The 23,314-nt window shown below is 42.4% G+C and overlaps 1 protein-coding gene across 8 annotated transcripts in view; it reads right to left on the bottom strand.

The window, feature by feature from the left end:
- The window catches only part of ADGRL3 (adhesion G protein-coupled receptor L3), a 517,783-nt gene that overhangs the window by 179,760 nt on the left and 314,709 nt on the right, over window positions 1–23,314 (bottom strand). For all 8 annotated transcript variants that reach the window (XM_064450191.1, XM_064450192.1, XM_064450188.1 and 5 more), the window contains one exon: window positions 2,422–3,222. In XM_064450191.1, the coding sequence (XP_064306261.1) occupies window positions 2,422–3,222 (801 nt within the window). The remainder of the gene's footprint in view (window positions 1–2,421; window positions 3,223–23,314) is intronic.

A 23,314-nucleotide genomic window follows, 5' to 3' on the forward strand; every position in this document is an offset into this window, starting at 1 on the left:
TAGCATTACACACAAAGCAATGCAGCATGAAATTTGGTGCTAACCAGAAAATGTGTTGCAGTGAACTTGGAAGAGAGAAAGTCATGCAGACCTGGTCTCCTGGCTCCTCTCTGCAAAAAAGCCTGGTGTCAAGCAAGTGTTTGTTCACCTATTCAGCTCAAAATCAATGCTTCTGTTTGACTGACTCGTAAAATAATGTTCCCACTAATCAGGCTGTGCAGGCAATGGAGCAGTAAACTCCCTCTGCAAAGGTATTTTTCCTTACTTTTAAATGCCTTGGCCCGTTCGAGCTGTCTCATTGAGAATTTCATTTGATGTCAGAGCAATCCTCTTAAAAGTCCTCTAAACCCATAAAATAGTGAGGTAATGGGAACCTTACGCATTTCTGCCAAAAGGAAATCCCAGCAATTTTCAGAGAAGAGAAACGCATGTAAAATTGAGCTTTGTGCCCACATTACAAAGCCATCAAAAACTGCACGAAAGGAACGTCAGAGAAGGCTCACCAGACTCCCTGACAGCAGCTTAACCCTCTCGTGTCCACCACCCAAAGCCAAAAACTGCTTCAGCTTTCCATCTGAGGCACTGGGGGATTTTAAATTCTCATCCAAACATGAATGAAACTAAAGGGGTTTCAGACCAGAGTGGCACAAGGACTAATCAAATCCTTGCACATTAGAGACTTTCAGCACTCTGCAAGGCTTTCACCTGCTCTCCCATCTCACCAGCTTAGACTGGGAAAAAGGAAAGAATCATTTCCTTTTTAAGAGGAAAGTATAAAACCTATGGTTTTCACTGATTATGGCTCTTTTTTTATTAAAGATGCTATTACTGACAACGGTCACCGCAAGAAAAAGTGGCAGCAGAGAGCCTGCTCTAATACCTAGAAATAATTCGCTGAAAAGGAGAGAAACTCTGTGAAATAGAGGGATGCAATTGATTTTCACTCCTCAGGGATAACTGATAGCTCACAAATTGCTCTGCTTCACTCCACCACTCCGAAAATACGTGCTCATCATTAAGTTGGAAGAATGAGAAGTATTACTTCATTTTTTGTTCATCTGAGATCTTGCCGAGGTCAACATAATTGAAAACGTCCCTGCTTCTCTCTTAACAGTCACTCAGTTTTTTTCATCTGCTTCTTCAAGATTTCCTTCTCCTCTTCCTTACATTTTCGTATAAAAATGAGAAATTCACTGCCATTTTACTACTTTTATTCCAACCCTCCCCAGATTTTCATATCGACACTTTCTTTCAGCATCTCTTGATCCATTTCTTATATGGATACAGGCTGCACACAGGAAAAGAAAAAGAAAAGCTCAGCAACAGAAACCTCTTGACTTCTCTTTCTCAATCTGAAGACCTGAATCCACTCATCCATTCTGAGTTTATTATTAACAAAAAAGAATGTTTTGGGAATAGCCGTGTTAGGAATCAAATAGTTTATGGTCCAAATTATAACAATTCTGCTTTTCCTCTTACTGTTTCAGCCTTTCTGAAGTACACAGTCGACCAAGAAACTACCTGATAACTATGACTACATCGTGTACAGCAGTAACCATTTGAACATGACTGAGCAAATGGTTTTTTGGGAATTCTTGCATTGTCATATGAGTTTGACCACAAGCTAAGTAATGTTACTAATAAAGTAGCGACTGTGAACATAATACTTGCAAAATAATGAAGAAGTTGGTAAAGTTAAAAGAATATAACCCAATTAAGTAATTACCAGCATAATTTCTAATAGGAAAAAAGGTGGGAAAGCTGGGAATCCTCTGGGGGCCATATACTGCACTCTTAGCAAAAGTACAGTAAATCACAGTAAATCATTAAATGCTTTTAAAAAAAAAAGAGCACCATTAAAGAAAAGACGCCAACAGTTTGGATCATTTTTGTTGTTGATTCCCCTCCTGACTCTAGACACACACCTGTGGGTGCATGCTCACGTATGTAACTAGCGGCAGCTTTCCTAAACAGCCCAAACTCCCCCAGCTTAACGGAATGAAGTAATTTAAGCCGGTTGGCAGTTTCCCCCTGGCAGTTTGCAGCGACAGCATCTTTCACTCTCTGTTTTGACAAAATTTCTGCAGAAAGGAAGATGATCTGATGTTTGTAGGATAATTCAATTAAGGAGGAAAGAGCGCTATCCCTGTGATGCAAACAAGAGCGTGGACATTTGGAGACTGTTTCAGGTTAGTTACAGATAGCACACACCTTTCCCCATTTATTTTCATACTAAGATTGAAAAAATATTCTGCACATATTAATGTCTGAATATTTGTCACAGGTCTTGTGGTGGAGGTTAATTTACAGAAACAGAGGCAGATCAATTAGACAGGAGTGCACTTCACTCATTTTACCCCCTATTTGCCAGAAAAAATAGAAAGCCCAGTTCAGATTTTGGCTCAGTATTAAAACTCTTACCTGCTCTGCTGTCCAGTGGGCCAAAATCCAGGGAATATTTCACGACGTGATAGTTGTTCCATACATAAAGGAGGTTGTCCCGGGGATTATAATCCACAGCAGCAATGTACTGGTAGGAGTTTGGAAAGGGCACATCCACCATGCTATCCTTGCTTTGGTCAGTATTATATATGTAGTCTATTTTATTCCCTGTGGCTTCATTGTCATCATCTTCATACACAGACTTCACCACATATAAAATCCCACAGATCATGAAGGCGTTAGAAGCTGACCTCTTGTCATAGGCAGTATCCCACGTCCCTTCAATCCTTAATGTGTAAGGGTTTAATTGGCTAATGACTATTTTGCCATTATTTTGTTCTGTTGCATAGATTACCCACAGCCCGTTCTCATCCACAGCCAGGTCTATATCAGACTTACCTCCCCAGCGGTAGGGAGAGGTGTCATGGTAATTTGCGTTAGCTATGATAGCCTCCCCGCTTTTTATCCTTGTCCGCAAGTCAAACTTGACTATGTTCCTGGTTCGTTCCTTGTTGAAGAACAAAGCCCCGTCGTACACCACGAACCCCGTGCCATCTACCCGGTGTGGGAGTTTGTAGGTTGTGGTTGGCCTCCCAGCAATGAAGTCATCCTTGGAGGAGTACTCCGTCAGTGTGTCCGTCCGATATGGCGTCCAGGGCATGTAGTAGATCTTGTCAGACGCCTGCAGAGGGTCTTTGCACCAGGCACCAGACTGGTGGTCAGATTCAAATAAGTGTTCACTCTGGTATACTCCTTTCAGCAGTCCGGGGCAAAGAAAAACTGTCAGAGGGGAAAAGAATTTAAAACAAAAGAACAAAGTTAATGACAGTCTGGGGGTGGTTGGCCCAAGCATCTCAATATCTTCTAGTTCTGGAACAGAGGATACTCGAGATCAGAGGAAACCCAATAGCAATGCCCTGTGGCTGGAGACTAGCCTTCCTGCTGGCCTTGTCTCTAGAAAAAGATTTGCTCCACCAAACTGATTTTTTTCCCTGCTTTTTCTATCAACTGTGGCTCATTTTCTTAATTGTTTCCAAATATATTTTTGCAGGTGTACTTACTGGGACCACGTGTCTTTGTAAACTCTGAAATGAATATGTGCCCCCAAAAGATTTCTGCGTTTGTATTTTCTGATTATATTCTGCAGTGAATCTGTACCTATTAGGTGAAGGGTTAAACTCCCAGGGAACTGATCCACGTGTTTATTTAAACAGCCCACAGAAAGGTAGCCTAGAAATGGAAATAAGAGAAAGAAATTCCCATCCTTACAGCCCAAGCAACATTTTGTATTTAAAGGGTACCAATAGCAAAGCAGAAGCGAATCCCTTAGCAGCTTAGAATAGCATTTAAAGCAAAGGGAGTGGGGGGAGGGGGAACACCCGTCTACAGATCTCTAGTATAACTAGAAATGAGGCTTTCAAAGCTGCTAGAGGACACATGAAACATGCAGTCCACACAATTAAAAACGAATGACGTATGGATGCTGAAAGGAAAAGACAAGGAAGGAAGGAAGAAAGGAAAGAAGGAAGGAAAAGAGTAAAGTTCATTGGAGAGGAACCCAAGGTCTAGATTTTAATCAGTTAAAAAATGTCCTGTTAAATATAGTAGTAATTCAAACTTAAAAACATGTACCTTCTATTGTTACATGAGAGGAGCACAGAGGAGCAGTTTGACTAACCGGGGTGCTTTGCTGCTCAGACTTCAGTGGGGCTGAGAGGGGCCAGGGCATGCCCAGCGCCCCGGAGGAGGCTCGGCCAGTGCCTGGCCACCCTTGGCATCACAGGAATGCCAATGCCAAGAGGCTGGCCGGCTGTACAGGGAGACAAAAGGAGGGATGTTCCGGAGCAAAACCGGCTCGCTTGGCCCTCGTCATCCCTGGTAGCACCCTCCTGACCTGGAGGTGCTGCACACGCTTCAAGCGGGAGAACATTTGTTCCTTATTTATAATGCTGATCTCCATGGGCACAAGGAGTACAATAACCATGACGATGGGATGGGCAGCAGGGAGGTGCGAAGAAGTATCCCACCACACGCTTCTGGTAACGCGGGGCTGGCAGATGGGATCCCACGCTTGCTCTCCCTGCTTAGAGGGTAACCAATTATTTTCAGAAATGCAGAAATTGGTAATGTCCTCTGGAGAGCGAGACAGGAGGAAAATCAGATTTAGTAATTGGTGTAAAAGTATATTGCTCTATTGGAGTCTAAGTAGCCACCCAGAGCTGCTGATAAAGGGGTGCCATTTCCAAGAGGCTTTTATGGCATAACTAGATATACTTATGCACATACGTATATATGCACACTTTCCAAATTCTTTGGGGCAGGAGAAGAATGAGTTATCTAAACCTTTGAATAGAAATTTAATGAAAATAGTGGTACTAGCAAAAAAATTTCAGCAAAAATTAGTTATCTGGTGAAGTTGAGCAGCAGAGGTACTAAATAAACTTTAACAAAAAAGTAGTGAGAATTAATGACAAAGTATTTCAACTAAAACGTTAAACTGTTAAATAACTTAGCCTATACATAAGTAATATATATATATATATAATTTGAAAGGTATTTAATTACCTTTTTGTTCCACTTCTATTGTAGAGAGAGAGGTAAAGAGAGAAAGGAGAAAAGAGAATAGATTAATGGTACTGTATTGGCCAGGTACTTTTCTTTACCTCTTTCATATGAAAAGGAAGCTTCATTATTTTACTTTAGTATGTGAACATTTTTTATATATATACCTCTATAAAGCCTTTCCCCTGGTATACACTGGATAATATGCAAAGGTGAACAAAATACAGATAAATGTTAACTTTACAAAAATCTTTAAGAAGAAAAAAAAACCCCGAATACTTGTGACATACCAAGCCCCCTGAACTATTCGAGGTATCTCAGCAGGAGCAGCCTTGGACTAGTTTCACAGAGTAAAATGAAATACCCATACACTGAAATATGACTGACACAGATTTATGTCTAGAATAAAAACTCCAGGGAGAAACTTTATAGAATATACATCTTCATATATTTCACCAAAATCCTGTAAAACAGAGATCCCTACTTTAAGCAGGAGAATATTGCCTTATGACACGAACAAAGAACTTAGCAGAGTCAAATGAAGCACATTGGTGGATGTTCAGAGTCCCTTCCTACATCCTGGAGAAACAAGCTTTAGTAGGACTTGTAAAAAAAAACATTTTAAATATTGTAATACTTATATGATTTATAAGATCCCAAAGATGTATAGTGTTCACGAGTTTAAAATATCTAAGCACTATTTAAAAAGCCCAACCCCAGAACTTGCTGGTTATTTTTATATGAATTATTCACCATGCATAATAATGCTGCTGAACAGACTGCATCCCTTTGGACAAAGCCCACTGCAGTCAGAATAAATAAATAAATGAAGTGCACTTATTAATTGCTAAACTCTCAGTACCAGTTTCTATAGCTAACAACCTCCTGCAAGAGGCCTTGGGGGCCCTCATCCGAAAGCCCCCTCCGGTTGTGGCACAGACCCCTTCTTCTTCCAGCATGGTGGGGCCCCAAACAGCTTCTGCACCCCCAGCCCTGGGGTTTGCTGGTTCTGCGGGGCCTCACCTCAAAGGTGTAGGAGAAGACAGACCCCATAAAATATCACTGAGAGAGAAGTGAGAACTTGCCAGCAAAACAGTATGGTTTTGACAGCTGAGAGATCTCTGTTCAGAAAAGCGAGAGAGGAATGCAAAGGTATGCACACGTGCTTTGTTTTTGCTTGCCCAGAGTTCACTCTGGCCCCTTCCAGACCGAGACACTTGCCAAATGACTGTCCTCCGGTGCTGGTACTGCAAACCCCTTTGCATTCAAAAGTCTCGTTCATTCAGATGGGAACCTGCGGGCTCAATGGAAGAACGATTTCAGGATAAGACTGCAAATGCATTGGCTAGACATGCGAATCTGCACTTTGCCGTGTGGGGAGGCATACATCCGGAGCCAAGTGCAGCTCCCAAAACGACTGTTTCCAAACTTAAAGAGCTTTTTTTACCTGGGCTTTGATTCAGGCTCCTTTCTACCTTATAACAGGTTAAGGTCAAAGGCAAATGTTTTCAGCATGTGGCTTTCAGGACTCTAGGGAGCAGAGATGATGCATTTCAGTGCAAGCACCTGGTTTTGCAAGGGAAAGAGCCAGCAAGATTAAAAGGCACCAGACCCAGCAACTGGAGAAACCCACACAGCAACTGCTTTCCCCATCCCAGGCTGTGGCTGGCCATAGTTAACTAAGATATTCAGAAAAACATTAAATGTCCCTGGCAAAAGCAAGAAAGCAACATGACAGATCACCAAATGTATGGCTTCATGCTTCTGGCTGATGGTGTACTGTACCTCTGGCAGCATAGAAGGTAGTAATTTACATTTCCAAATGAGCAAAAGCTTTTGTAATACACTTGAACAACAGCGTGATATTGTAAAGCAGAAAGAGAGAAACTTCTGTAGAAGATAATATATTTGCGACCAGCTGAACTGAGTGACCTGAGGCATTGATTACCCTTATTCTGAATAGCTCGTATGTGTTGTTAGTGGTCAGTGCCATATCCAGCTCTCTTATAATTCCAGACATGGTACATGTTTTGGTGACCTCCTGCATGGAGCTTTGTGTCGTATGTATCCCAAACTCATATTTTCTTCCTGCTGATTTAAGACTTAATGCTTTTGAATTTCAATAATTACCCAGCTTATATTGGGACATCATATCATTCAAACAGGTTGCATGGGAAGCTTGGAGGATTCAGCTTATTAAGAAATATTAAAAGGAAGGTTCAATTAGGGTCTGATTATCCCTTCAATTATGCAGCATATTAACTCAAAACTGTCTTCATAAAGTACTAGAAGAATTTTAAAAATTTTGCCCAGTTACAGACAAATTTACTGGCAATGCCTGTGCCAGTCCACAGGATTTAAATACTGCTTATAGCACAGGAGGCACCTTACCTTTCTGCAAGGGTCTACAGAAAAAGCACGCATACACAGTTATTTCTCTTGCAGTGAGATCTTCCACTCCTGCTATTGCTGCATTGGAGCAGAACAAGGGTATTTCACCTCAATTTCCTATGCCGGTTGCAGGCTAGTGACGTTGGCTTCAACAGTGCCAGAGTCCTGAAGGAAATCAAGAACCGCTTCCCAGGTCTGAGCGGAGTTACAAACAAGGCTTTCCACGTACCCTGATTTTCTTCAGTTTCTTCGGACAGAAATAAAACTGAGGACTGTGTGCAATCATCGGCCACTACAGCCTGCCCCTGCTGTGCCTGGAGCTGAGCGAATAGGCAGATTGCTGCCACCCATTCAGAGAAATCACACAAACAAATTAATTAAATGCTCTTAGTACTGCTGGGTTCAGGCTCTGAAAATACACTCTTAATTTCTGGCACAATTAACACTTGAACAACATTAACTGCTCATTTTCTTACCACCATGTTGAGTTGCACTCAACTATTTAAGGCACAAGCTTGCAGCGGCAGAGTCCTGTAGAGAGTCTCCCTGGCACTGCTTCAAACCCACAACAGGAGCACAAAAATGGAAAAAAAAATTATCTGAGTAGGGGGGATTTTAAAAGGCAATTGCAAAAATAAGTAAAAAGTTGTGCCCTATACTTGGCCAGCTGTTTTTTTTTTCAGGACAGATGTTTAATAGCAGATAAGTGACATCCACTCCCTGTTCATGTCCTTCACAGGTCAAACTGATTTAATATACAGAGACTCAGTGTTAAACACATAGTTAATGACAAAATAGAAGGACTAAAAAAGCAGGTTTTTGAGGCTGACCTTAGTAGCACAAGATACAGCACCTCAGCTACACTGAGGGTGCTTCATGCCAGATGTGGCCAACCACTACATCTCACCTCCACCAACCAGCTTGACCAGATGTGTGCAGAGGTGAAGCCAAAAAGCGGTCATGGCACTAGGGAACCAACCAGGGAGAAACATCCACACAAAACACAGCACTGGCCTTGTGCCCTGCCCTGACACATGACCCATGGTGAAGACGGTGACCATCACATAGCTGACTCACCACTTGGCCCTGAGCCTTGTTGTGCCGCACTTGAGCATTGAGCTCCCTCTAATGAGGAAATGAAGTCTGGAAGGTGCCTTGCACCAGGGCTCCTCATATAAGGATGGTCTGGGATCTACAGCCTTTTCTTTCTTTCCCTAGACCCCAAGCTCCTTGGCCAGCCTTGTGCCAACAGCAAAGCACCCACAACTGTCTCAACCTTTGACTTGAGGGCTTCCCTATAGCACCCACAGAAAGGTATCCCAATTTACATGTTTCTCCCCAACACCCACACCCCATCTGTGGGGTTTAGGTTGAACAGGAGCATGTTTGGGAAGCTGCAAACCTAGCAAGGCACCCCAAAGTGCGCCCATGTAGAGCCTGCTTGGAGATGAAGGTACTCTTTTGAAGACATGGCCGGGTGCTGGAGTTTCAGTGTTCCTTTACTAAAAGAAGGTTAAAGTAAACAAGAGACGTGTTCAAAATTCAGGGCACCAAAGCACATGTCAATAACAGACTTCCTTTTAGCTATCACAGTAGAAAGCAGTAATCTAGGCAACTAGGCAATATACAGGAGAGGGTGGCATCAGATTCACAGCACGTCCAGCACAGCAGATCATTGACAACAGGACCCCACAGTCAGTGCTAGAGAAACGCTAATAGTAATAGGGCACATGAGGTCCTTAGCAGTTTCTCTTCTCAACATCTAAAATTTAAGAAAGTGGTTAAGGTCCCCAAGGAAATGCAGCAGTCGACAGGTCAGAGGCAACATAAGAGTGGGACACAGATACTGCAGGAGGGTCATCAGCTTGTCGCTTGTCCCTCTGGTTCCCCATCCCAGCACCCAGTGAGGCTGAAGAGGACCACACCTGTATGTGTTTCAAACCCATGGTGCTCTACCGTCGGGAAGCACACGTGGTATGTAGACAGATCCTGATGAGGAAGCACAGTCGGAGGAAAGCTGAACTCTGCAGCAGCAGATCTAAAATAAATATATCTAAACCCAGGGAATGAAAAAAATGAAAATACTCTTCTTTTATTAATCTGTACTTAAAACACTCTCAAACCTGCACATATGGTTTGCCAGAAGAACAGTTAGATAGCTAGCTCAGCGTTTATCTGACGCGAGCTGTTTTGGCAACCTGAAGTTCAAAACACTGCAGAAGTACCCACCTCTGCTTTGTTTTCTTCTCCTGACACATAATTAAAATGACAAAAGAGACCACATAGCCAAACTCAGCGCTCACTCTGTGCAGCACAGCCGCAAACCAAAGCACATGCCACTATTTCTCTCACCCACCGGGTCCTTCTAGGAAAGCCTGGGGTCCCACTGCAGCAAGTTGTAGCCAGCTGAAGGCCAATTAACATTTTGCCTCCAGGCAAAGGAGAAGCAAGAGCAATTCAGTGGTCTTTGGTCTCAGTCCCGTCATTGCAACTGTCCTTGTTCCAGAAGACCCAGTGACCAGCCTCCGTCCCCATCCTCCCCATCAAACTGCCCCCAAGCTAGAATTTAGCTCCGTGTGGTTAGCCCTAGTGAAGCACTTATTTTACAAGCTTTTTGTGTGAAAAGTTTTAACATGCAACAGGGGAAGCCCTCTTGGGTGTTGGCTCAGATTCAAGCACAGAGAATGGAAGAATTAGGTTTTCTAAGACTACTTTGCAAATACATACTGTTGCTATCTTCCCATTTTTGCCACCTAATTCTACTTTACTACAATTGCTAATTTTTTGCTCTCAACATGACAGGTTTTCTAGAAATCGTTTTCCTTCCATTTCAGTGCAAGAACAACGTCAGCTTCCTTCGGAGAAGTACAATAAATACATAACAGATTGCACTTTGTGCCCTGCCACGGCTTTACCTGGGGGATCTTCACTTGTGCCAATGGCAAGCTCGTATATGCATTTAAATGGAGAACAAACCCCATTAATATTACCTGGCTTTACAGTCCAAGAGCAACCTGACACTTGAATATAAACCACTCAGACTTTCATTCTCCAGCCAGAGGAATGAAGAAATTATTCTTATCAATTATACTGCCATGAATTAACCTTATCACAGCTGCCAATCTCCGTTAAGAAAGAACCACATGCAACTTCAAGCCTCTCCATTGCAGTTCTCCACCAGACCAAAACCATTCTGAAAGCTAAGTTTTAGTTTGTTTAGGTTTATATTATTATGGTGGGACCCATTTAGTCTGTAACATTATTTATATATCCAAGAAAATTTAAGGTTTCAGTAAACAGAGTACTTCCCTCTTCTTGACTGCATGTACCTTCGTGTAGACATTATACTCCCTCCCATAAGGCTGGGAAAAAAAAGCCCTCTTGATTTATTGCACAGGAGAAATGCTTGCATTTTATAGCAAATGAAGTGCTAATCCTTTATTTAATAAAAGGGAGGAATAATCTCACTTGCCTCATTTCCAAATTACATTTTTCATATAATACCCAGGCATCAGCAAATGAAGGTGCTCTACAAGTACGTTGCATTACAATGGCTTCACGTAACACATTCCCAAAATTATCACCTCCTAATTAATTTCACTGTGAAGTATGGAGATTGGAAGTGTCAATAACCCATAAATGCTTTCACAAACCACAACCTAAATTAGATCCTTAAATATGGTATCTGTGGATTTGCAGAAATCAAAGCTGTCATTTTTCATAAGTGGTTTTTTTTTTTTTTCCCTTAGATTTCCATTCATCTGATAAATTTGTGAAACCTTTCAAACCATTAATTTGGGCTTCCTTAAAATGTCAGTGCTTTTAGTCGGCTTTTTAATACATAATAACTAAATTTAATAGATGTTCACTAAAATAATACTAAGGATTATTAATGTTAAAACACCCGTCAGTGTAACTTACAGTCATCAGAACCCAGGAAACCACTAATATACATTAACTCTTGTCCACCAGAGGTTTCCGCAAGATGAAAAAAGTTACGGTTTCCTACAAAATTGCCTTGTCTCTTATAGATCAAAATTCAGGCTATTTTGGGAGGAAGCCATCTTTTTGTTAGACATTCATATAATGAATGACAGGCATCAGAGGCCCAAGCCCTCACACAGACGCTCCCTCAAACCCAGGAAATAACAAATGCCTTCCCATGGCACTGTCCCATTGAGGCCAGTTTTCTAGGAGCTTAAATATTATGACCTCATTTCATAATTTTAGGTACCAAATCACATGAAAAACTATGCCTTGAAATATTTTGTTAAGGGGAAAAAAATCAGTCCTGCAGAAAGCCAACAGAACTTTGGGATTCTGGGTTTTGGGGTTACACAGTAAAATCCCAGCTATGTGCCTGGCCCTGTAGGAGTGGATGCTGCTGTGCAGAGCAGAGATCAGCGAGATGGTTCTCAATGGTTTTGCAAACATTTGTATTTCGCAAAATTCTGTGAATAATTTCTATTCTTCCCTTGCCTCTCTCCTCTTGTTATTATTCCAGGTGGCAGTCACAGTGACTGGCTTCTCTGAAGAAGCAGACACTTCATCAGCTTCAGCAGATACTGAATGTGATTGCGCTGCACTTCTAAATGTATTATTCCAAGAGGTAAATATTTTTTGCTCAAGTAAAGATAATTCACTTAAGGCATAATGAGTCCTGAAATATACTGCACTGGAAAAAAAGAATCAGAAAGTATTGTTATAGCCAAAGTTAATCTTCAGAAGAAATATCTGATTTTTTAATGTGTATAAGTCTCTTCTGTGATGAGATTTTTTGTTTAGAGCACCACTGCAGAGATAAAGCAACCTGAAAAACGAATTCATCCCTGAATTTGGGAAACAAAAAAGTTGTTTACGCTAGTCAAAACGTGTGTCAGAGCACTGGCCACTGCTCACCACCATCACAAGAAGAAAAATCAGTCAGGCAGACTTCTGCTGTGACGCTATGGCCAGCAGCACATCCCCCCGTTGCCACTGGTTTATAAAAAAACCAGCAGTAACCTCTTAATTCACTGCAACTCTCTCAACCTGTTGTGCACCAGAATTCTCCTTTTAAATTTGTCAATTAAAAAGAAGCAGCAAGATGAGTTAGCATGAGAGGGGAAAAAAGGACCATACAAATACTCTGTGAAATTCAATTACAGCTACAAGTCATTCAGCCAAACTTTCCTTGGCAGTTGGCCTCTTATTGTTTCCAGCACAACAGCAGATGAGTGAGCTGCCATTAAATTACAGCAGAATCAGCCACCTGGACATCATTCTCCCATTGAAAAAAAATAATAATGAAAAAAAAGACAAAAAATAAAAAGTGAAAGCGCAGATCCAGAAAGGAAGGTAAGCACTGCAGGGCTGACGCTGAGCACCCACCAGCGTTTTGCAACACAGCCCTGCGGCTAAGACGAGCAAGATGTGGAGATCCAGTCCCTCCAATGGAGGTGTGAATTAAAGCTCATCCAGGTGGTGAGCTCCTTTATAAAGAGGAGAGAGAGGCATTACTGTGCATTACTTCCAGCTCCAGGTCTAAAAAGAAAAAAAAAGAAAGAGACCTGAGCATTTTCCAAGAACATTTATTTAATGGTACCCCTCTGGAAAAGGTCTGGGCACAAAATGAGTACCAAGATGTTGCTACTCTCCATCAAGAAAGGCTTCTGTGCACATAGAGGTAGACCAAGAGGTGCTTGCAGCAAGGTTTGAGCTGTTGAGGGTGGGTTTCCAGGGCAAAAATCTACATTACACCTAATTCTTGGTGCTGCCAGCACAGCCCAGAAGCACTCAGAGATAGGGCACAGAGAGACAGACTGACAGACTGGTTAAAAACCCCCACAACAAAACAGCTGTTTGGGAAATAGCCTTGCCTGGTAAAATCTAACCAGAGCTCTTGTAAGCAAATTTGAGTCTAGGTCCTACTCCCCTTGGACATTCAGCCCACATGTAACGGGGTCAGGTAAATGGACCCAGATAACCACCCTGCTTCTTCCTCCTCCTGGATGTCAAATGCATGGAAAGATCACTTGGCAACTAAGGCAAATGTAACTAATTAAGAATAATTATTATTTGCATAGCTCTTTATATCTTCCTTGCCAGATGAATTGTAAACCCTCCTTGCCTGATTTTAAAAGGAACAAAAGCCTGAAGTTCATTAAAGATTTGTCCTCATCGAGGCATGAGATAAATTTGGGATGTCAAGAGCCTGACAGAGCCATCAAGGCAAACATTAGGTGTCTTGCCTTAAGCAATAAGCAGGAAGGGAAAATGTCTTAGGTGGGGGAATGCTGAATTAATGCTCTGTCTTTTGGTCTGATTTCTCTCCAAAGAGGAATAAACTGTTTGTCATCCTGCCAGCTATGAGGCTAGCTATAAAATAATGGATTCCACAGGCCCAAATGAGGCTAATCATGATTGCCAAGGCATGTCTGTGCTGTGAGAAGCAGAGTGAAATCTGATGCTCTTCAGAGAAAACATTTTTTTGAAAAGCTCTTTGCTCTGCAATAAGCCTTGGCAGTTATCTCATGTCTTGGAGTATCTACCATATTTCTTGTTTGATTGCGAGGCATATTGCTGACACTGGCTGCTATGGCTGAGCTTCCCTTAATAACGCTTTGGTAGGTAAAACACCCCTTCTTTTTAGCTATTGAGAAAATGATAAGGAGGGATTTTGCATCAATTGCCTCTCTGAATAGTATTTATTCTTAAGTGTCTCCAACTGGATGCTGTACTAAAATGCCCATCAGAATCACAAAAGGATTTCCATGAAGCTAAACAACAAACTGACACATTTGTTTTCTCCTCTCTGAATTGGGGGAGTACAAAGAGTACAAAGTAGCTGGAGAGGTGGGATTTTTACTGCAACCACTTTGGAGAGCAAGTGAAGAGCTCCAGGGATGGAGTCATTAGACTTCTTCAGGAACTGGTCCTTTGGAACAAGATTTTACAATCTGGTGTAAATTTTAACAAAATCTGCTATTTAAAAAAAAAAAAAGAAAAAAAAAAGAAGAAAAAAAAGAATCAAGGCATGACTTCTAGCATTTTTATGGGTAAGTAATTAACACAAGTGTGCTATAAGTGTGTGCGTGCACATATGCGCACTCATATGCAGAGGAGTGACTTCCAACTTTTTAAGATTTAAATAATTAACCCAAGCGTGTGTCACATGCCCACACACTCACGTGTAAGGCAAAGGTACTGGCATAGCTCACACTTCAAGGCACATTCCCAAAACACTCTGAAGAAACAATTCTGCAGTAGTCTGACACTCACATTCCATCTACAACCCGCTAAAGCAAGTATTGCAGAAAACTGCTTAGGAGTCTTCATTTCTTCTTCTCTTTTGCTCTGGCTCTCAGTACTCAGAGTCAACAAAAATTTCAGCTGAGAGGCAGGTGTTTCAGAAGAGATCATGCCCTGCTGAACTATGCAAGTTTCCCATGCCTCTTCCCCAGTTCATGCTCCAGATATGCTGGAGACATGGGAGAGATTGTGTGCATGCCTACGCAATGCAAGACAGATAGACATAGTTGCCTCCTTGAGAGGTATGGACCAGAAGGTAACATTAAATGTGCTGATTCTGCTGAATGTTAGGGTGTCCTCAAACCCCACCTGAGCGAATCTCTCTCTGCCGTGCACAAGCATCCTCCTCACCTCCATTTCACTCATCTCCTTGCCACGCCAAGAACCCATTAATCACTATGTACCAAACAGCGCAGAAAACCCTTACATACTCACAGAGCTGACCGAGGAGCAGAAATGAAGCTGGGAGTCCCTGCGGTGCTCTCAGCAAGGCTGCGGCAAGCCAGCCTGCCACCCGCTGAGGCTGCCGCACAAGCAGACCCATGACAGGTTGGCACCGGGGTGTATTTACTTCCCCAAGCATGCAGGTAAACGCATTAAGGAGAGCAGCTTGCAAAAATGCATGCCCTGAGCCCAAGTGTGAATAGAGAGCACTTTATGGTTGTCAGGATTTTGCTCCCCACTGTTAGAGTCTGGGACTAAGAAGGATGACATTATGTTTTATACTTATTTTTTAATGAATAAGTACTGATATAAAGCAGGGACCTAGCTGGAATGAACTGTCACTTTAAAGGAATACATCTGAGACCTTTAACTTGCACTGGTATATTCAGTGAAGTAAAAATATTATTCTGCTTGGGAGAACCACAAATTACAGCAATAAAATATATGTGGTGAATACATAGAAATTTGGTACTATTTGCAATGAACTGAATATTAGGCACCACTAAGACCTACCATTTTCACCATTAATGAAAAAGAGACTATTTTACTTCTAATTTAAAGCATAAGAATTTATGAAGGTTCAGAGAAGTCTTTTGTGTGCTTTTGCAACAGCTTAACTTCTAATATATTATATATTAGAAAATTAGGATCCTTGAGCTCTTGCACAATATTTACTGGTGCACATTATTGGAGTGGTCAGTGTGTGGTGCCCTCTCTCTACTTCATAACCAATACAGCATTTTCCCCATGGCATCAATAGATTTAAAAACAAAACAAAACAAATTTTCCTAGAGTAAAAAAAAAAAGTGACAATGAAACACACTCATTTTGCTATGAGGTAATTCAATAAAGCTGTCTACTTTGGTATGGCTCAGTTTTTATGTAAAACAACACTTATCTTGCTAACTTCAAAATGGAAAAAGAATTAAGGGCGAGGTTCAGTTTTCAGTCCAGCTTTTAGTAATCTGAAAATAGGAAATAGGTCTAAGAGGGACCCTGTAGAGGTCTAGGGAAGAGAGCCAGATGCTCTCTCACTTGAAATCTCTTTTGGACAATTTAGATGAGGCAAAATTGCAAGAACCAAATGGTCATGTTGCCAGAGGTTCCTAGAGGGACAGTGATAGGTCCATGTTGATATGGTGGTGCAGAGGACTCAGCCCTTCCATTTCATTGCACGCCATTCTCTTCTGCATTCATGAGGCCTCATCTAGCAGACCTGATTGGGAGTGTGCCATGGTCTGAGCCCATGGACAGCTCAAGCATAGCTTACAGCGTCTCCTGGAAGAGGCTTCTGAAGATTCAGCTTCTTACCAAATTACTAAATAACCTTGAGGATAGGAGGGAAGGGCTTCTGAGAAGAGTTGGACCAAAAATAAGCACAATTAGCTGACCTAAGGCTGGTGAGAAGAGGCTGCATCAGGCTAGAATTTGAAGTGAAACACTTTTAAGAAACATCACCATTAAGACTGGTATGGAAACACAACCTAGAGAACACACAACAACATACATCTCAACTAGTAGCCACCACAGCTCATTGCTAACCCAGCCTGCTTTTTCCACATTCACCTCTCAGGCAATGATTTCTGATGACCAGCAAAACACCAACATGATAACAACATGTGTTTCTGGAAGTGACAGCACATTATAAAATTCAGATCAAACTTAGGCACAACCTAACAAAGATTTAATCAACTGTTTGACCTTAACAGACTTATGAAACTCTAGGTTGTTGTGCATCTCCACCAAAACTTGAAGGCACCCTGCTGCTAGAAGGAGCTCATGTGGCATGATATTTCACAAATGCATACTTCTATAAAAAAATTTAAAAACTTTCAGTGCATTACTATGTTCTCATTGAGGTAATGCAACTCAGAAGAAACAAGAAGAAAGTCCCCATGATGGCTTTATATGGGTTAACTGAGGTAGAAGGCCTGATCTTTAGCTCTAAAGTCGTTAGTCTAAATTAGAAGACCAACCCATTTTTAAAAAAGGGTTCTGATTTAAAGAAAGCCGGTACTTGGTAGTTTCAGAAAGGCGATGGCCCGTATCTTGGTTCAACACCAATGTTTCTAGTAATAGCAGATTGTGTGTGTGACCTGAGACACAGAGGAAGGATGGAAGAGTACATATTACTTTGGCTGAGAGACTGCCCTTCTCTGAAAGCTAAAGGAGGGGGTGCCGGGGGCTCTCAGCAGCTGGTGCTGCCTGTTCTGGTGTCACGCTCAAACAGGGGAAGGAAAAAGATAGATGGATGGGACCGGTCCAGCACCGCATGCTTGCAGGCAGCTGGAAGACACAGCTGACATGGGGGTCGGGGAGGAGGAGGAAGCACCAGCAGGGCCATCCTGCCCTTTGGGGCACACCGAGGTTTTGATGATCCTGGGCTAGGCTCCCAGCAAAGGAGCCTCCTGTTGGGCTGCAGCATCCGGGCTGGTCCAGCTTATGGACTAGAAACTTCTTTGTGATTCATGATTCCAACCAGCAGAACATGTGCCATTCAAACACATCAATGGCAAGGAATACAAAATGGGCACAGAAATGCCACTTCGCATGGCATTTCACAGAGCATCAGAACAAAGAAAAGCCATCCCCATCCCAGCAAAAATCTCTAAATCCTTCTTGCATGAAGGCACATCCAGAAGAGCCCGTGTTTTCTTGTCCTATCCTTATGTGACCACACATCCATCTCTTCCAGCCAGCATTTCTGCAGCTCTTACTCCCACAGCTGTGCAGCAAAGACAGTATTCCTCACAACAGCTGCGAAATCTATAGGTAAAGACAGATCTGATCGATTTACAGGAACTCCCACTGCTGAGCTGAGCTGCTAAGCAGTTCATAACCCCAGCAGATGCCTCTGTTTTTAAGCCATGGGGAACCTTCTGGGCAAGGCTACCGCATTGCTCTTGTTGTGGTCAATGGGCAAGAAATACAAGCTGGAAGCAGCCTGTTTTGCTGGCCTCCAGATCTTTTAGTGGACCTCTCTGACAGTTTGCAAAATACACCTTCAACTGATGGCTTCAGGACACTCCATTCAATGCAAAAAGTAGGTATTACACAGCTACTCCCTCCAAACTGTGCCTGAGCAAATAATATCTCCATTTTACAAGTAAGGAAGCCAACACAAATGCCAACACCCTGAATCCCTGGCAGAGCAAGGATCTGTGACCTGGCACAGCTGGCCAGGTATTTAATTCACTGTCCATTAGCTTACAGCAATTCTCAGTTCACAGACTCTCTAGGAATATTATTACTCCAGTTTTCAGTATGGCAAAAGGGAAAAAAAACCCAGGGATTTTACAGTTTGCTCCAAGTCATGCAACAAAGTCAGAGGAAAACTGGACCAGGTGCTTGTGGCAATCTGGCAATCTGTAGTGAATGAAGCAAAACGAAACTGTGTTTGACATATGCACAGCCGTGCATGAACGCAAGGACAGGCGAAATATGGTCAATGAAAAAATGAGATGACAAGTCTAGTACGTCAGAGCTCTTCAGAGATCTGGGTGTTCCACAGTATACCTCCATTTGCTAAACATGTCTCATCCTTCCTGAAGTGTCAGTGGAGCCAGGAGAAAGCACCCACAGTATAAATAGCAAAAGCACATTTAAAACCCCTCTTATTCTTTCTATTTTTTTTTAGGGGGGAGTGGGGGCTGTAAAAGAACTATGTGTAAGTTAAAAAAAACCCCAACCAACAAAAAAAAACCACCAAAAAAAACCCAAAAAACAACACCTACATAGGTATTTTTAAATTATTTATAATTTCCATCCAAAGCTACATACCATTTTGGATTGGAATTGTAATTTTAAGTTCTTCTCAGAAAGCTTATTTCACTGCTTACAATTCTGGTCATCTCTGACTGCATCACAACCAAATATAGAGAGAAAGTACCAGCCAAAAAGAACAAGGCTCGTTTTCCTAAAGAAGGGGATGAAACAATCACTTCATGATTCACATTCACAGATAAAAAAAAACCCTAATTTTAAAACTACATACATATTCTCAATTTGTCATGCTGATTCTCTGAAGCAACGGCCTTCAGAAATAAAAAGCATATTGTTTATACTTGTTCAAAGTTAGAAAAATAATATGAACACTACATGACACGTAAAGAATTCCCTAAAACATTGGGTTTTGCCATGAGGAATGATAGCTTTTTCATGGACGTACCTTGTTTTGTTCCTCTTAATTCTACTTTAAACAAAAGCCTCACAGATGTTGCAAAACTGCTTCTCCGAATGCTTGTGTTATGCATGCTGGGATTTCAAAACTTATTCAAAACTGTGGATCAACAAGCCAATGACAGCATTTCCACTGTGGGTGTGACTGCCATGATGGCAAAGATACCAGGTGAGGAAATGTCCTGTTATTTTTGATGGTACTATCCTATAGCAATATCCAAGGGCCAGAGCAGAAATAGTCAGAAGTCCATTGCTAACACGAGGAAAGACTGCTTTCCCAATAGCTTGCAAGTTAAGCAAACAAAATAGTCAGGGTTAATTAAAGATTGATTAAGATTCTCATTTGCAAACAATGGCAGGTAAATATTACCTGCTTCACCCAAGGTGGCCTGAGGAAGTTGTGGCAGATCTGGGAAATGGTGCCAAATCTGGATTCCAGTGCTTCAACCATAGTCCAAAACCAAATATGAAAACCTGAAAGCAAGAGGGCGAACGCAGATGCTTTCCTCGAGGGATGACGACCGCAAATGCAGCCGTCGGCATCCTTCCAGTGTTCTGTGTGCAGCCTAGCAAGCACGTGTTGCCTGGATGTTTTTAAGGGTAGTTGGGGGATCACAGCACGGTGGCCTCCCTTTAAAGAGACACCAATCAGGTATAAGAGATAATTCTTCTGTTCCCCTAGTCCCACAGGTTCAATGTTGTGAACTCCTGTGGATCACATTTGCTCAGGAGAGAGGATGCAGTTGTCAGTTTTGGACATGAGTTTTGGACATGTCAGTTTGGACATGAGTCAACCCAGAGCTATTTTCTCTCAGCCTTGTTACCTGCCTGGATGCCTGTTGGCTGCCGACAGCTGTCTCTGGTTGAGAGTGGGGAGATCCAGACCATGTCTGGTCATGGGGAGATCTGCTTTAAGGAACTGAGAAGGTTTGTTACCTTACAGCCTCATTTTCAGGTGTTGGCCTGCCAACTGGCCGAGCACTTCCTAGTGACAGCCTTCCCATAGATCTGAACCTACAGTTGGATTCATTGAGCAGCAGGCAGGAGAAAAGCCTGTAAGAAATGCTACTCTGTCTTCCTCAGCTTGTCAAAAGCCTATTTCTCTTCCTCTGAGAGCTGGGCCTCAGCCATTACAAGGTTAAACTCCCAGAATAGGCTGCACTTTGGAAAGCCACCAAGAGATTAAAGCTGGTGCACAACACAGCTGCTCCTGTTTTACACAAGTCAGTTCCCAAGAGGAAAGGCCATGGTCTGTGCTCTGGACAAAGTGCCAATTGCCTTCTGGATCTACTTCAACCCACCATGATGCTGGCAAAGGTTCAGAAGCAGCTCCCCCCACCAGCCTGTTGTCAGGGCAGCTGTATTTGCATGAACCTGCTGGCGGTGCCCATCCCAGGGGTGGGAATGGCTGAAGGGGTGACAACCATCATCTCCAGCAGCAAAAGCTGCTGGGATGCCACCAGCATGGTCTCCACTGGTGACCCATTATGAATGAGGTCTGAGGCAGCTGTGGATGGGAACAGAGATGCTGTTTAATGGGCACCAAACACAGGGAAATAATATGGGATTGGAGCCAGAGCCCCTTTGGTAAACAGTACAATGGTACCACCATCCTTCCCGTCTCTAACAACAGAGCGTGAGGGCATATGGTGCTCTCAGCGATGCTCCTTCTCCCCATTCCTGATGTCTGCACAGCAGAAGGCTCTTAGGTTGCAAGATGAAGCCAAACTAGAAGTGGCTTTGCATGTGCACACATGCCACAGAGCTACACTAGGACTGATGGATGCCAACCTGGTCATGGGGAAGAGCTGCACCAATTTGCAGTGGCTCTGAATACAGACCTTACTGCCTTCTTTCCTAGCAATGCCAGAGGAGGCCAAGGATCACCAAGATGCCACCTTCAAAAAACACAGACTAGAACCATAAGAAAGTGCAAAACATGACAGCAAGAGCTGGAGTTCAGGGTCACTGAGAGACCACGTAGGGGTGACATTCACAGCAAGGGAGAGCAAAATGAGATGCTTAGGCACTTCAGGAAAATAAATGCCAAGATAGACAGATACCAGTGGGGCACAGCCAGTTAGGCCTTCTGTTATATTCTCAGCTCTGCCTGGCCACGACCGCAAGGGTAGCCTAATGCAGTGACATGTGTGACATGCACATAATGGCTTGGGAGTCATAGGACCTTTCACTCTGAATTTCCCTACTATAACAGCAGGATTCTGCCTATTAGATTATACAAAAAGTCATTTAGTGTATGCATGCTGTGAGGACTGAGATGAAAGGAAACACCAACCCTCCCTGAGAGACAGTGTGAGATACAGTTTCTTCCAGGAAAGGGTTAAACGGCTCTGCAAAGCACATCTTGCTACCCCTGCTGGCACCAGGATAAATGGAGAGCACTTAGTGTGCAGAGAGGACTTCAACTCTGAACAGTGCAGTCCTTGGGGAGGAGCCCTAGGAGCGGCTCAGCACACTATTTTTTGTTGCTTTCTTTGTTAATAAATCTAAAGGGGACTTTGGGCTTTGCATGCAACATGGACTTTTTTTATAGAGCAGGTCAGGGAAGGTTCCCGCTCACAAAGTCGATAGTGGAAAATGGCACTGCTGTACACAATATCATCACGCCAGGGACCTGAGTGTGCAGAATGCTAGGCTTGTTGACTGTAATCAGAATTTCTGCTTTGTCTTCCAACCTTCACCCATACTGTGTTTGCTTGACCTGCCTTGAGATCAGCCCCAGTATGTACATTCTACAAACAGGAGAAAACATTTGCTTAGTTTGTGTTCATAGTAGCAATGTATGGAATACATTGGCTAGAATTTGTACACATTTTCTTTGAAAAAAAGTTCATTTGTGACTGGGTTGGTTGGAGATTTTGATGCTTAGAGCACCTGTTTTCTCACAAAACTTCTATTAACATGCTGTGAATTCCACTGCGTGCCTGACTGTCTTAAGTGTTAGACCTACAAAACAAATAAAATGCCTGAGTACAAAATTTAGATCCATAAAGCCTGTGCTTACCTGCCTCCAGAACTTGGGCCCCTAAATTCTCCTCTGTGTGTCAGCTTCCTCCGACATATTTTCTGGAAGACAAAGTGTCTGTTCCTGGGCATATTGAGATCTGGCTGTATTTTAAAAGTGCTAAGCAATTTGAGAGTCTGTTTATTTTATATGTTAAAACATATGAGACTAAGTTTCACAAGAGGAAAACTGGGACAGAAAATAGCTGCCAACAGGTTAGGGCATAACTGGGTTTCTTTCTGGACCATCAGGATTCATCCAAATCATACCCAGTCAACACAGCGTTTGCAATCATGACCTTCTCCGACAATTACAGCTTTGCTTCCCTGTTAAAATGTTTTATCCAGCAGTGATTTCGCAGCTCCATGAAGCATTCCTGATTAGATTTTCAACACTGTTACACATGAGGTCTCTTGTACAGAACAGTTTCCACAAAGAGAATATAAGAACCGCCGTTCAGCAGTTTTCAATACATGTTTTGAAGGAAAATCGAAACAGAAAAATCATATTTCATAAAAAAAAATTAAAATGCTTGAAAAGTCTGTAAAATAAAGGTTCCCCCCCTCCTCCTGCATGTGTACATTTAAGCAAACACATGTGTAATTAAAGCTTTGTTAAGAGTAAAAGATTAACAACTAGCACCACACACATTCAGGAACTGTAAGCAAAAATCACAATTAAAGGTTATTGCCCTGCAGTTTTAGGGCAAACAAAGGAGGGACAGAGAGAGTTTCCAACTTGTCCAAGGTTAATTCAACATATTAGAGTTGGAAATGGGAAAGATGGGTGGTATATCTAACAGTCTGAAAAAAAAAAACCTTCAGTCCATGTCAGACAAAGTCCTATACTGGACATTTTAAAGAAAGAAGAGGGAAGAGGAGAGGAAAGAGATACATTATTATCAAACTAATTTAAATAGGAAGAAAGTTGAGTACGTCTATTAGTTTTTCAGAAAGTAATATCCAGCAGATGGAGGAATGC

This window comes from Phalacrocorax carbo, chromosome 4 (genome assembly GCF_963921805.1).
Source record: "Phalacrocorax carbo chromosome 4, bPhaCar2.1, whole genome shotgun sequence".
Taxonomy (NCBI): domain Eukaryota; kingdom Metazoa; phylum Chordata; class Aves; order Suliformes; family Phalacrocoracidae; genus Phalacrocorax; species Phalacrocorax carbo.